General features: G+C 40.7%; 1 protein-coding gene across 1 annotated transcript in view; it reads right to left on the bottom strand.

The window, feature by feature from the left end:
• Positions 1-13,344, bottom strand: part of MYO16 (myosin XVI) — a 481,094-nt gene that overhangs the window by 260,407 nt on the left and 207,343 nt on the right. The window contains exon 16 of the mRNA XM_049099266.1: positions 678-825. Within this exon, the coding sequence (XP_048955223.1) occupies positions 678-825 (148 nt within the window). The remainder of the gene's footprint in view (positions 1-677; positions 826-13,344) is intronic.

The following is a 13,344-nucleotide window of genomic DNA, read 5'->3' as shown; positions in this document are numbered from 1 at the left end:
GCAACCTCTTGCTCCCTCCTTTCATCTTCTTCTCTCCTGAATGGGGCTTCCTCTCCTCACTGTTTCCTTCTCACCCTGACCCAAATCTGGACCAGTCTTCATGGGGATGGGGAGACATCAGATAGTTGTTGGAAATGCACACAACGTGAAGACATTCCTCAGCTTGTTGCCTTTATAACTCTCTCACCTCCATCCCATCCTATGACCAATGCACCTGCATTTTAACAGATGCTTTCTGGCCCCCGTGCAGAAAACCAGCTCTTTGGTTTATGTGTATTGTTTGTCTTCTTCAGCCATTATGCAATTTCATCTGTTACTAATGAATAATGATTGCCAAATAACATCTCCCATTATTTCAAAAGACTACCACAGATTAGGAATGCATAACTAATGTTATATCCAAAACACCCAAAGGAATATAAAAGTTTATATGCACACTAATTTTTAAAATCTGATCTGAAAAGTAGGAAAATAGAAACATGTTAATACAGACACACAGATCCATACACATTCAATAAACTGTTACAATCCTGTTACACAGAAGGCTGTAACCTAACAGCACCCAATTACTCTCCTTGACTTACCACTTCTCTGAAAAATAAGAAAATTTAAGACTGCTTAAATGCCGTCACAACTCGAAGACAGAATTACTATATAGAAAATATGCAGTCACTTACCGGTGGGCATATAAATTACTAAGGTGAAGTCCATATTTTTCTTCAGCAGATAACCCATCCATCAGCAAGTAGAAAATGAGAAAATTGCTCTGGCCAAGAGGTTGTGAAATAAGTCTGGATTTCTCGAGCATATATGTATAAATTCTGGCTGGTTAAGAAAAAAAAAGTGATCTTGTTAAATAGCATTACTAATTTTGTTCCCATAAATTTACACAAACTCATTAATTGCAAGAGATGATAATGAAGCTATTTTCAAATAAATACAGAGCTTTTGAAAAACATCCATAGATTTTTTTTTTTTTGAGAGCAGTTTTTAGCTTTCCAGAAAAACTAAGCAGAAAATCCTGAGAGTTTCACCATACCCTCCCTCCTCCCAACACATGGCTTCCCCTTCATTAACATCCTGCATTAGTGTCATAAATTTGCTAAAATTGATGAGCCAAGATAGATACTTCATTATTAACCAAAGTCTACAAATTTATGTTGGTATTTGCTCTTTGTGTTGTATACTTTTTGGATTTTAAGAAATTCATAATACCATGTATCTGCCAGTGTAGTGACATACAGAATTGTTTCACTGCCCTAAAAAACCCACACTCCATACCTTCCTCCTTCCCTAACCCCTGACACCTACTGTTCTTTTTACTGTCTCTATAGATTTACCTTTCCTAGATGTTGTATAGTTAGAATCATACAGCATTTAAACTGTTCAGATTGTAATATTTCAGTTTAATTCAATAATACATATTTAAGGTACTTCTTTTTCTTTTCATGGCTTGATAGCTCATTTCCTATATGAGTGAATAATAATCCATCATATGAGTGGACTACAGCTTATTTACCCTTCACCTATTCAAGGACATTGTGGTTGCTTACAGTTTCTGCAATTATGAATAAAGCTGCTATAAACATTTGTATCCACATTATGTGTGGACATAAGTTTTCAACTCAGTTGGGTAAATACCACGGACTGTGATTCCTGGATCGTATGGTAAGACTATGTTTAGCTTTGTGAAATACCACCAAACTGTCTTCCGAAGTGGCTATACCATTTTGCATCCCCACAAAGCAATTAATCAGAGTTCCTGTTGGTCCACATCCTTGCCAGTAGTTAGTATTGTCAGTGTTTTGAATTTTAGACGTTCTAATAAGTTTGCAGGGGTATTTCATTTTTGTTTTAGTTCATGTATCCGAGATGACCTATAATGTAGAGCGTCTTTTCATATGCTTATTTTCCATTCATGTATCTTCCTTGGTGAGGTGTCTGGATATTTTGACCATTTTTAAAATTAGATTGTTTTCCTATTGCTGAGTACTAAGAGTTCGTTGCATCAGTCCTTTATCAGATGTGTTTTTAGCCAATATTTTTTGCTCATCTGTGGCTCATCATTTCATTCTCTCAACAGTGCCTTTCACAGAATGGTCATTTTTTAACTTTAATGAAGTTCAGCTTATCAATTATTTCTTTCATGAATTGTGTTTTTAGTGTTATATCAAAGAGTCATTGCCAAATACAAGGTCATGTAACAATTTATCTTATAGTATCTTTTAAAGAGTTTTATAGTTTTGTTTTTACATTTACAGTCCATTTTTAGTTTTTTTTTTTTTTGTATGTGGATGCCCTGCTGTTTTAGCATAATTTGTTGAAATGACTATCAATTTCTCTACTAAATTGCCTTATTCCTTTGTTAAAGATCCCATTAAGTACATTTTTGTGGATCTATTTCTGGGCTCTCCATTCTGTTCCTTTGATCTATTTGTCTCTTCTTTCACCAATACCACACTGTCTTGATTACTGAAGCTTTAGAGTACTTCTTGAAGTTGGGTAGCACCAGTCTTCCAACTTTGTTTTTCATTTTAAATGTTGCATTGGCTATTCTGGATCTTTTTAAACTCTCTATATAAATTTTATGTCAATATGCAAAATAGCCTGTTGGGATTTCTATTACAATTGTGTTGAATTTATAGATCAAATTGGGAAAAACTGGTATCTTAATGATATTAAGCCTTCCTATCCATGAACATTGAATATCTCTCCATCTATTTATATCTTCTTTGATTTTTTAAAAGATTTGTTTATTTATTTATTCATGAGATACACAAAGAGAGGCAGAGACATAGACAGAGGAGGAAGAAGCAGGCTCCTCACAGGGAGCCTGATGTGGGACTCGATCCCTGGACCAGGATAAAGCCCTGAACTGAAGGCAGAAGTTCAACTGCTGAGCCACCCAGGCGTCCCAGACCTTCTTTGATTTTTAATCAGGGTTTTGTAGTTTTCCTCATAAAGATACTGTAAATATTTTGTTAGATTTATACCTAAGTACTTAATTTTTTGGTGGTAGTAGAAATAATATTGTGTTTTTAATGTCAAATCCCAATAGTTCATTGTTGACATATAGGAAGGCAATTGACTTTTGTATATTAACCATATATCCTGCAACCTTGTTGGCTTACTAGTTCAGGAGATTTTTGTTCTTGATTCTTTCCAAATTTCTACAGAGATAATCATGTCATCTATGAACAAAGATAGTTTTATTTCTTTCATCTCAATCTGTATATATACATATATTTTTTTTCTTGCCTACTGCATTAGCTAGGACTTCCAGTACAATATTGAAAATAAGTGGTGAGAGGGGACATTCTTACCTTGTTCATGACCCAACATGGATCTTTTGTGCACAAATATAATCTGACACAAAACATGTCCTTGAGTTTATTCTTATCATTATGAATAGCCAGTCAACAATTAAGGAATTTAATTTCAAATGTAACTGTGAATTACTGTAGTTTCCCACTCTAAAGTAAGGATCTATGGTCAGTGATTTCTTTTTTAATTAAAAGGCAGCAGTTCTTAAGAAGTCAAATGGATGTAATTATATCCTATATCTGAACTAGGAACATCATCTTGTGTAATGAGTCTGCTGATAATTATTCTAGAGTCCTGCCTCCAAAAGCAAAAATGTGAGGTCCCCTAGTTTTGGTTTTATATAGCAAATCTACTTGAACAAATGGAACCACTAATACATGCTTTCCCTCTGGCAAAATTCATTAAGTGGTCAATTCAGCCTGTCATAATGATTATCAGTGAAAAACAAAAAACAAAAAAACCAAAACCCTCAAAATTAATACTCCCTATTAAGGAAAGTTGTCTTATTAGAAACTTTTTAGAAAAGTTGTTCTAAGTGCATAAAGATAGGTTCTTTCAAAATATCCCTTTAATTAGTTGCCCAAAGGTGATGCTAAAATTAGAATGGGGTGGTGTAGTTTTTTCCCCATCTCTCCTTGAGTATTAAATCAGGTGATAATTTCAAGGAGAAGTCTTAATTGCTACACTTTCTTTCCTCTCTTATTTTTTTCTTAAGCAAATTATTTGCTGAAAACATTTTCCATGTAGTATTAATAATATTACCCATGCTCAAGAGGATGTTTCTAAAATTGCATAAGAAATAAACTGCCATAGTTGTTCCTTCCCATTATTTTTTAGTCATCAACTACAGAAATACTGAGAGGGAACGGAGAGCTGAACAACTGTCTCCTGACCATCATGCTTCTGTACTCAGAGAAAAGGCTGACCCGAGACCTATTTGTCCCAGCCAATATACTAGCTTCGTTTAGAGCAGCATTCAAAACTAATCAAATTCCACATCATAGAGTGACTTCAATACCTTTAATCTAAATTCAAAAACAGTGTAATTAGTAATCATCCCAGTTAGCTCATCTCCCGCAGTGAATAAAATTGCTGTGGGTTAGCAGGATTCTGATCAGTAGGATTTTGAAAAAAAAAAAATCTTAAAGGAGCTTTTAGCTAGAAGTAAACACAAAACAACCAAAAGCTCAAATTTCTGTGAGACTCTAATATTCTTCCAAATAGAGAAAATGCCAGCCATTTTGTTGCATCTGAAATGACATTGAAATAAAGGAAAGAAAATGATAGGTATGGAGTTAAGGAGTTTTGACTCATTCATGTAAATGTCCACATGGAGAAAGAAACTTCTTGCTAACTGATTTTTTGACTTCTCAAGACCTATATGTTTTAAAAGATGTTTTATTTCAGCAATATTGCTGACTAGAAATATACCCGTGATCCTCTATCTTTCCAGAAATCTACATACAAATATGTTTCTCAGAAAGTTTTGGCACCGTAAAAACATACAAGCTTGCAGTTTATATATGACATAATTTGCATGTAAGTATTCTATAGAGCTATATTAATTTTTATTCAGTTATAAAAAATGGGGGAAATGAATTTCTTTATCTTCAAGACAGACAAATACCTGCCCTCACTGCCCTTCCCACTGATTTCCAGAAACTTTCTAGCGCTCACTATCACCATGCCCCACCCCCCTTCTAGTTATAAATCATGACCAGTTAGGATCTCCTCCCAAAGAGCCCCATCATGTCTTCAATTAGCAGTCACCAAAAGCACACATTGCCAAATTAATTTATATATCCAGATATTCTCTCTTTCACCCTTATGCATTTCTTTTGACTTCATTATTCCGAATTAACTCAAAGGATGGTATGAGGATGGGTGCCTCAACTAGGAGCCTACGTGTGGCTCCTGGTCCTGAATCTGACACTGTCAATTTCCACATTCCTCCTAACTTCGCTGTCCCCATACTAACGTGAGGATGAAGAGATACAAAGGTCCCAGGTTTCCTGTGGCCTCCAAGGGGAAGGGACTGCCTTGAAGGCACCTGCAGTGTACCAGGCTCTGTGCTGGAGCTTTTCAGATGTTTGCCTCATTTAAATTCTACTGTAGGCCTTTTCATGTTGAAATTCAACTGGCTTTTGGGCAATAAAAGATGCTGCTCCTTAAAGGAAATAAGATCAATTATAGCACTCTGAAACTTCTAAAAGAATGGCCAATTGAGAGTACAATACCAAGGATAATTGATGATGTTAACAATGAAGATGAAGACGGTCTTCTGGTTTGTCTTTAAGAGGTCACAAGCAAAGGCCCTCACAGATTTTTCACCCCATTTGCTTTAACTGTGAGGTTAAGTTGCCCAAGTAGATAATGAAGCCTTGGGAGACATTTCTGATTGTGAGTAGATTTCAGTTTCTGCTTAAAATATATGTGAGTGTCTTCAGGGCACAGGTAATGCAGGAGCCAAGTATTCTTCACCTCCCACATGTGGGTTCTGCACCCAACTCCCTCTCCAGACACTTCCACACATTGCCATTCTACCAAGTCCCACGGGACAGAGTAGCCACTAAGGAGGTATCAAACTGGTCTATTCTTACCACACAGAAATTGTCATTATGAAGAGGAATTGGCTCTAGTTAAAAAAAAAAAATATATATATATATATATCCAGAGTTAAATGTTGATAGCTTTCCTTATCTATTTAAACTCCCACTAATATGTACTCTGTTGATATGCATGAATTCATGTCATAATTTCCTCCCTGAAATGAAGAATGCTGCCTCATTTTATTAATGCTTTACATCCACTCCTGAGATGACTCAGTCCAACGAATACTTAATGAGTGCCCACTCCACACCGGGCAGACCGGATCTGCACTACCAACAGTTTTATATCCTAATAGAAGACACAAACAGCAACTGACCAGACAAATCATGAAAAGGACACTTTCAGATTTTGATAAGTGCTGTGGAAAAAAAAATAAGGAAGGAGACAGATCTGGAGTGAACAGAGCTGGGATCCAGGGATCACATTAGAAAGAGCGGGTTGGGGAAGAAAAGGGGGTTTCTCTGAAGAAGTGACTTGAAATGAAACCAGTAGAGTGAGAGCAGCCTGCCCATTCCAGGAGAAAAGACAAGCCTCCCTCAGGCAGCCAAGAGGAAAAACTAAGCTGTGGCCTCAGGCAACCAAGGAACTTAAAATGTCCAATGAGGCTGGGGAACATGGACCAGGTCGGATGGGGTGAGATGGAGGTTGGGGAGGATATGGGTACAGTGGCTTTGTGGGCTACAGTCTGAAGGAACAGGGAGCTGGTCCTGGGCTTGACAGTTTGATGTGGCCGGTGAAGGACTATGTGGATTGAGAGGGGAATAATTGAGGTATAATCATAGCCTGACAGCAATGGCTGATTTCCACTTCTACTGAGCTACAAGGTGTGCTCTCTTCTTAATTAACATTTATGCATATAAATGAGGCAATGACTTAGAAAAGAAAAACTAGTCTGAAGACCACAAAGTGGGCTCAGTTTATGTCTTTTGGAGGGAAGGGTGTTCCAAACAAGGCGAAATTCAGAGAACATGAGAACACAGAACCTCAAAGGGGGCCTCCAGTGCCCTGGATGCCAGAGCACAAGGGCTTTCCACAGCTCATTGAACCAGAGGAAGTTCTGACTGTTGAACCACCCAAGGACTCTAGGAAGTAAGACCACTGGGAGGGAGCATCAGGTCCAGAGAGATGTCCAGGAATACTGAGGCAGGTGTCAGAAATGGGGTGAGGAAGGAATGAGGCAGCATATCTGGCTTCTCTTGCAGTGACTCATGTGAGCCCACAGACTGGTGAGTCCTGGGAGAGACGGGATGCATCACAATATGCAAAGAGTCATATTGGTTTACGCTGAGATATAAATTATCAAGGACAGGACAGGGGACATGGGTTGGAACGATTGGCAAAAATGGGAAGAAATAGACTTCAAGGGGAGCTAAAGTACATCAAAGTGAAACCGAACAATATATTGTAAAGAAAATGTTAATTTATGTGAGCCTTGCACAAGTAAGCATTAGAAATATGTTAAAGCTTATGTCAAATGAATCATAACAGAAAAAGATTTTGACTTCCTTTGAATATAATAAATGTCAAAAATTTTCTGAAAAGAGAAGTAGCCTTTAGTTTGCGAAGACTTCAAGAGAGCAGCCTCTTTTTTAAAAAAAAGCTAAAATTAAGCTAATTAATAGTCCTCATATTAGACAGTCTGATACTTTCCAAAACCACAGCTCATTTTGTTATTATTATGAGTGGAACAATCCCACAATCAAGCAGGAAAAGCATTAAAACCTTGGGATGTGTTTCCTGGGATGTGGTGAACTTCTAAAAGTCTTTCAATCACTGTTTACTGATCAGCATCCTCTTCAATCGTCAACATCCCAGAAGAGGAGACAATATCATCACCTGACAAAGTATCTGGTAGGCAGGTAGGTTGACGCTGGGTAGGTGGAACGCTCAGTTGTGAATGTCTACTTGCCCAGTGAGGTCTGGGACTGCGACCTGCGCTTCGCTGGGACGCCTGCAGTGGGAGTATGTGCCCAGCCCACTGGCTGAGCTGAGGATAGGGGTGGGTGGCGGTGCGCATACCACTGGCTCCCAACCACCCTCTCAGCTCTGCCTGCCCTTTCCAGGGCGAGGGGCAGCTACAGCAAACCATTCATAGCCTCCACTGTAAACTGGAGACATGTTCAACCACAAAAGTAGCTTCTCTCCAACTAAATGGAACAATGCTGAAAGGCACATACAAGGGAGCATGGTCTGGTGTCTCATTTTCTAGTTGGGAAAAGCAGGTAAGGGACATTGGCCCAGTGGCCACACGGAGGTCCAGCCTGGGAGCCCCTTTGCGCTGCACCAAGCAGGCTTGCTGAAGAATGCTTTGTGATATGGTGATCTGTAGTTCCAAGGACTGCGGAGGTCTGTATCGCATATTTTTGAAGATTTAGAAACAATAAAATGGTCCACTGGGGAAAAGACCAAAAGGACACTCAATTGTATGTCAAAACGTTGCACATACTCTAAAATGAAGGGCAACTTTATACTTTAAAGAACCTTAAAAAGACCAGATGTGATCTGGGGAAAAGAACTGGGAATATGACATTCAGTATGACTCCCAGCCATTAATTCCATTAGTGCACTTGAACTTCATACCCTGAAAACCTCTCTACACTCTTAGATGAAAATATGAATCATTAGGGATTCAGCTACTGATACCTGCAAATTACCCCGAAGTCCCAAGGGAAAGGTACTGGACAAGTGAAAACATCATCACTGGCACAGTTTTCCTATTTTTACACTATAAACTTACCTATGGGGCGATGCTAAGATGTCTTAGACGTCACTCTGTCCTGAGAGTGCTGGCATATATACCAGGGAATCCAAAATAATTATATTATTAAATAAGTAATTGGGGGGAAATATTGGGCTGAAAGTTAGACTAGAATATGACTTACTAATTACATTTTCTTCAAAATAACAAACGCTCTCTACTTTTTTACAGCCGGTGTTTTGTAAAACTGGGCCTCACATTTTCTCTTATAATTTGTGGCCACATCCGTGATTAGAGAGCTGCCATTAAGTTATAAAAGTTTGAGCAATAGTATCCAAAAAGGAAACATGTAACATCTATCAACCTTAAAATGAGTAAGAGAATACTCCCTGTCCAAGAAAACCCATCACCACTATTTTAGAAATGTTGATGATTTAAGGGAAACTAGATTACCACGAAGTACAACATCAACCTGTAACCTACATTTATTTGACCTAGTTTGAGGTGCAATAATCTTTCTCAAGTTTGGTTTACTATTTTAGTGAACATTTAAAATTCAGAAGCCTTTTTCCAGGGGACCCATTTGAATAACTCAGCTCTCTTTAAAATTTGTGTGAAGTAGTTTAAATGAATATATCTCTTCTGTTTTTCTTTCAGAAAAGGAACCTGGATAACAGATGAGATTATTCAAAGGTGTCATACCGGCTTGTAGCCTCTTCAAGTGCTTGGCGCGTTTTGTTTGGGGGGTCACGATGAGGTCCTAATACTAAAAATTAGTTTGAGAAGTTAAGACAATACAACAGACCCCCCTTATTCTACTGTGTCCCACGAACGGTATGCCCGAGTCCTGATCCCAGGACCTGGGGATGTGACTGTGCTTGAAAGCAAGGTACCTGCAGATGTCCTCACATTAAGATGTGGTCATGCCATAGGGCGAATGCTTCTAGATTGGCTTAGTCCCCCCACTACCTGCACATCCTTCTTCATTCATTTACCCATCCTCCCTGCTCTCTGTGGTCTAAGCTTTGTATTCTACAAATACACTTTTTAGAGTCCACGTGGTTTGATCAAGGTCAGAGCTGAGCCTAAGCTCAGTGTGGTGACACCAGTTGCATGGGCTCTGGATTCCGCTCTTCCTTTACGGTTCTCACTATTTCTTACCCTCGGTTAGAGTGACTTCCATAGGCTCAACTGGCCCTTTGTTCATTTATTCACTTGCTGTTTACTGAATGTCGACTCTGCCAGACGTTATGCCAGACTGTGATTCACACTCTAGTGGGGGAAGAGAACCGGACAAGTCATAGCTCCTTGACTATCTTGCAAGCCTTACAGGGCAGGACCTGGTCCAATGTACTTTTGAGCTAACTCTTAACACAACAGTATGAACATGCAAGTGTCAGATAAAACATAGCATAGTTTTGTTTTGTTTTGTTTTTTTAGAAAAGATGAAGTCATACTGGAGCAGGATAGGTCCTACTCCAATGTGACTGGTGTTTATAAGAAGAGGAGGGGGTCACAGGGAGAGCACCTGTGATAAGGAGACAGAGACCCAAATGCTAAAGCTGCGAGCCAACAACCACCAAGGACAGGCAGCACCTGCTAGAGGCTGGAAGGGGCCAGGGAGGACTCTCTCCCAGAGACAACCAAGACAGCCCCGTCCTGCTGACCCCAGACTTCTGTTCCAAGCCACCGAGTTTGTACTGTTTTCTTAGAGGGGGTCTTGCATGCTTATACACTCTATAGATTTCCCATATGGAATCTTCCCTCTAGGCTGGCAGGCACCAGGGGACAATACGTGCCACCCATTACTCCACTGGGCATTGAAATACTGGTCATCAGGCAGCAGGTGCTTCATGTGCGGAGCTGGAGAATGCGGAGCATTAAGTAGCTTCTCTACATCAACCTTGCAAAAGGCCCTGTGGAGGCTGTCTGCAGTGTCCGAGGGGTCTGCGCCTTCCCCCTGCAGGAGCGCACCCGGCCTGGGGAGAGGGGCACAGGGCCTCACCAGTAGGTCAGTGGGAAGGCCTTATGTCAGGAACATACTTCCTCTCTGGAACATCTACCAACTGCAGAGCTGGCACTCAGAGCTTTGTTCTCGGGCCCCTTTCCACGTGGTAGCGAATATCTGAAGGCACTTGCCATGTTTCCCTTGACATTTCTGCTTTTCTGGGTCTTGCGTGTCTTCCACAAGCACTTCCAAAGGCATGGTGCTAGAATGTTCTGTCTCCTGATCCACATTCTCTGCACACACCGCTCACCTCTCCCCTTCCCCACAGGAAAGAGAGCTGAACTTCCGGCAGACCCTTCAGGCTTCCCAGTCCCTAGGAGTGTAGCCTCAACTGGTCCTGTGTGTGTAGTAATGTGTGTTTTGCTCTTAAAATTAGAAAAAGAATATAGAACCACCACAAAATCACTTTGCCAGATTTTTAAAAGAACAGAGCAAACCAATAAGATTGAGTGATAGGAAAGGAATCCAGGATGCTAATGAGGAGGAGAGGATGAGTGGAAAAACAAAGTGGGGAGGGGGTGGAGAGAAGCGGGGCCCCCGCCTCCCCGGACTCCCAGCCTGCTGCTTTGCCAGGGGAGAGCACACCCAGTCACCACTGCACCCAGGGGCGTTTCCACACAAGGCTCCTGCGCTGGCCAGGGGTCCTTTGGGTTGGGGAGGGTCCCGGGGTCCCCCTGAGGATCTAAACCGGACCGTGGCAGGGGGTGGGGGACGGTACTCCGGCAGCGGCCCTGGATGTGATGCTGCTGGGGCCTCCCGGGGCTGCGCGCTCGCTACCTGGGATGTCCCCTTAACAGCAGTGTGACCCCGTTCTGCCGCAGACACGTACACGATGACTTTCTAAACGAACATTCTTGAAGAGGACGTGCTAAATTCCACCCAGCAGAAAAGGGAACAAAATCAGTCCTGGATAAGACCTGCAGAAGCCCATTGTTGTGTCTTCGTCTTGGAAACGGGAACATCGAATCCAGGAAACAGTCATGCAAGTGATGTCTGGACAAGCAGTTTGTCCTCTAAGCCACGCATGCAGGAAACAGCGGCCGGCTCTACTCAACCTGGAACAGGGCTTCTCCAACTTTGGCAATCACATGAGTCACTGGGTATCTTAGTCAACACAGAGTCCCATTCAGCAGGCCTATGTTTTTAACAGGTCACCCAATGGGCTGAGAGGGCTTGTCTGGGACCCCCACCCTGGAGGGGCAGGGGCCACAGTACCCCGCACTGAGGACCTCCTCCACCTCCAGCCTCCATGGTCAGCCACCCCTGGTCAAGTGCTCTGAGTTGAAGAGGTCAGGCTATGTCCTTCACTTGGAGGGACATTCTCACTGACCAAGACCTGGAAACCAGACTTGGAGGCTCAAGACCATTCTCCTCTGATGTCTTCCTTTTTTTTTTCTTTTTTTTTTTTTAAGATTTTATTTATTTATTCATGAGAGACACACACAGAGAGAGGCAGAGACACAGGCAGAGGGAGAAGCAGGCTCCCTGCAGGGAGCCCAATGTGGGACTCGATCCCAGGACCCCAGGATCATGACCTGAGCTGAAGGCAGACGCTCAAACCCTGACCCACCCAGACGTCCCTCCTTTTGAAGTCTTCCTAACACAGTGGACCCTCAAATAAAGCTCTTAGTCATGGATTTTAAAAACATAACTTTCCTATTGCAGAATTTAAGCTGCTAACTTCAACATCTAAAATTATCTTCTCTGACTCCTCCTATCCATTTTTCTTGCCCAATTTCATTTAGTAATAATGGATTTTGACAAACATTTACTGCAAAATACAAGCTTTTTCTTCCTAAATCATGGTCAAATGTAACTTTTGTTTCCTGAAGGGTACTGGAAAGCATCAAATGAGATTGATCTCTTTCTAAAATCATTACACTTAGTGATTGTGTCCTAACAGCTGTCATTACAGTTTCTAGGATACTTGATTCCTCCAAGTGCATTAGGCACCCCATCTACAATTCTATTCAGACTATTAATTTGCATGGATAATCTGCTTTGATGAGAAAGATGTAAAATCCCAGGTGAATTCTAAATTAGTTTTTTTTAAAAAACTAATTGTTTTTTTTTTAACTTATTTTAGAATGAGAAAGATAGAATGAGCATGAGTGAGGGGAGGCACAGAGGGAGAAGGCGAGAGGGTCTCCAGGAGATTCCCTGCTAAACACAGAGCCCACCTCACAGCTCAATCTCAGGACCCTGAGATCATGACCTGAGTCAGACTCTCAACCAAACATCCAGACGCCCCTAAATTAGCTGAATTTTAAATAACGGCTTTTCATAAAATACACATTAAAAATTTAAACCAGAAAAGAAATAGTTCTGTTTGGCTTTAGCTGGGTGGTTATTTTGATGTTTTGATTTGTTTTAATGCAATTGTTTCAAAAACATAGATTGTTTTATTTAAAATAGATCGATGTGTGTTGTATGAAGGAAATATATACTCAAGTTATAATTTATCGTAACCGAGCATGTGAGTCATCTCTATGTTCAACCATCATCATTCATTTCAGCTATTTTTGGTTGGATCCATAGTATGTAGTTTATTCAATAATCATTTTTTAAAGGTTCACCTCACATTTCTGAATATTTTTCAGTTCACGGTAATTGTAGAAGTCATAACCTGACATCTCAGGTGTGCACCTTCAGACACACACGCACACACACACACCACACCACTGATTTCCCAGGGTCTTCGTTG

This window comes from Canis lupus, chromosome 22 (assembly GCF_003254725.2).
Source record: "Canis lupus dingo isolate Sandy chromosome 22, ASM325472v2, whole genome shotgun sequence".
Taxonomy (NCBI): Eukaryota; Metazoa; Chordata; class Mammalia; order Carnivora; family Canidae; genus Canis; species Canis lupus.
Note: the sequence above shows the minus strand (reverse complement) of the source record. Positions and strands in the feature narration are given on the sequence as shown.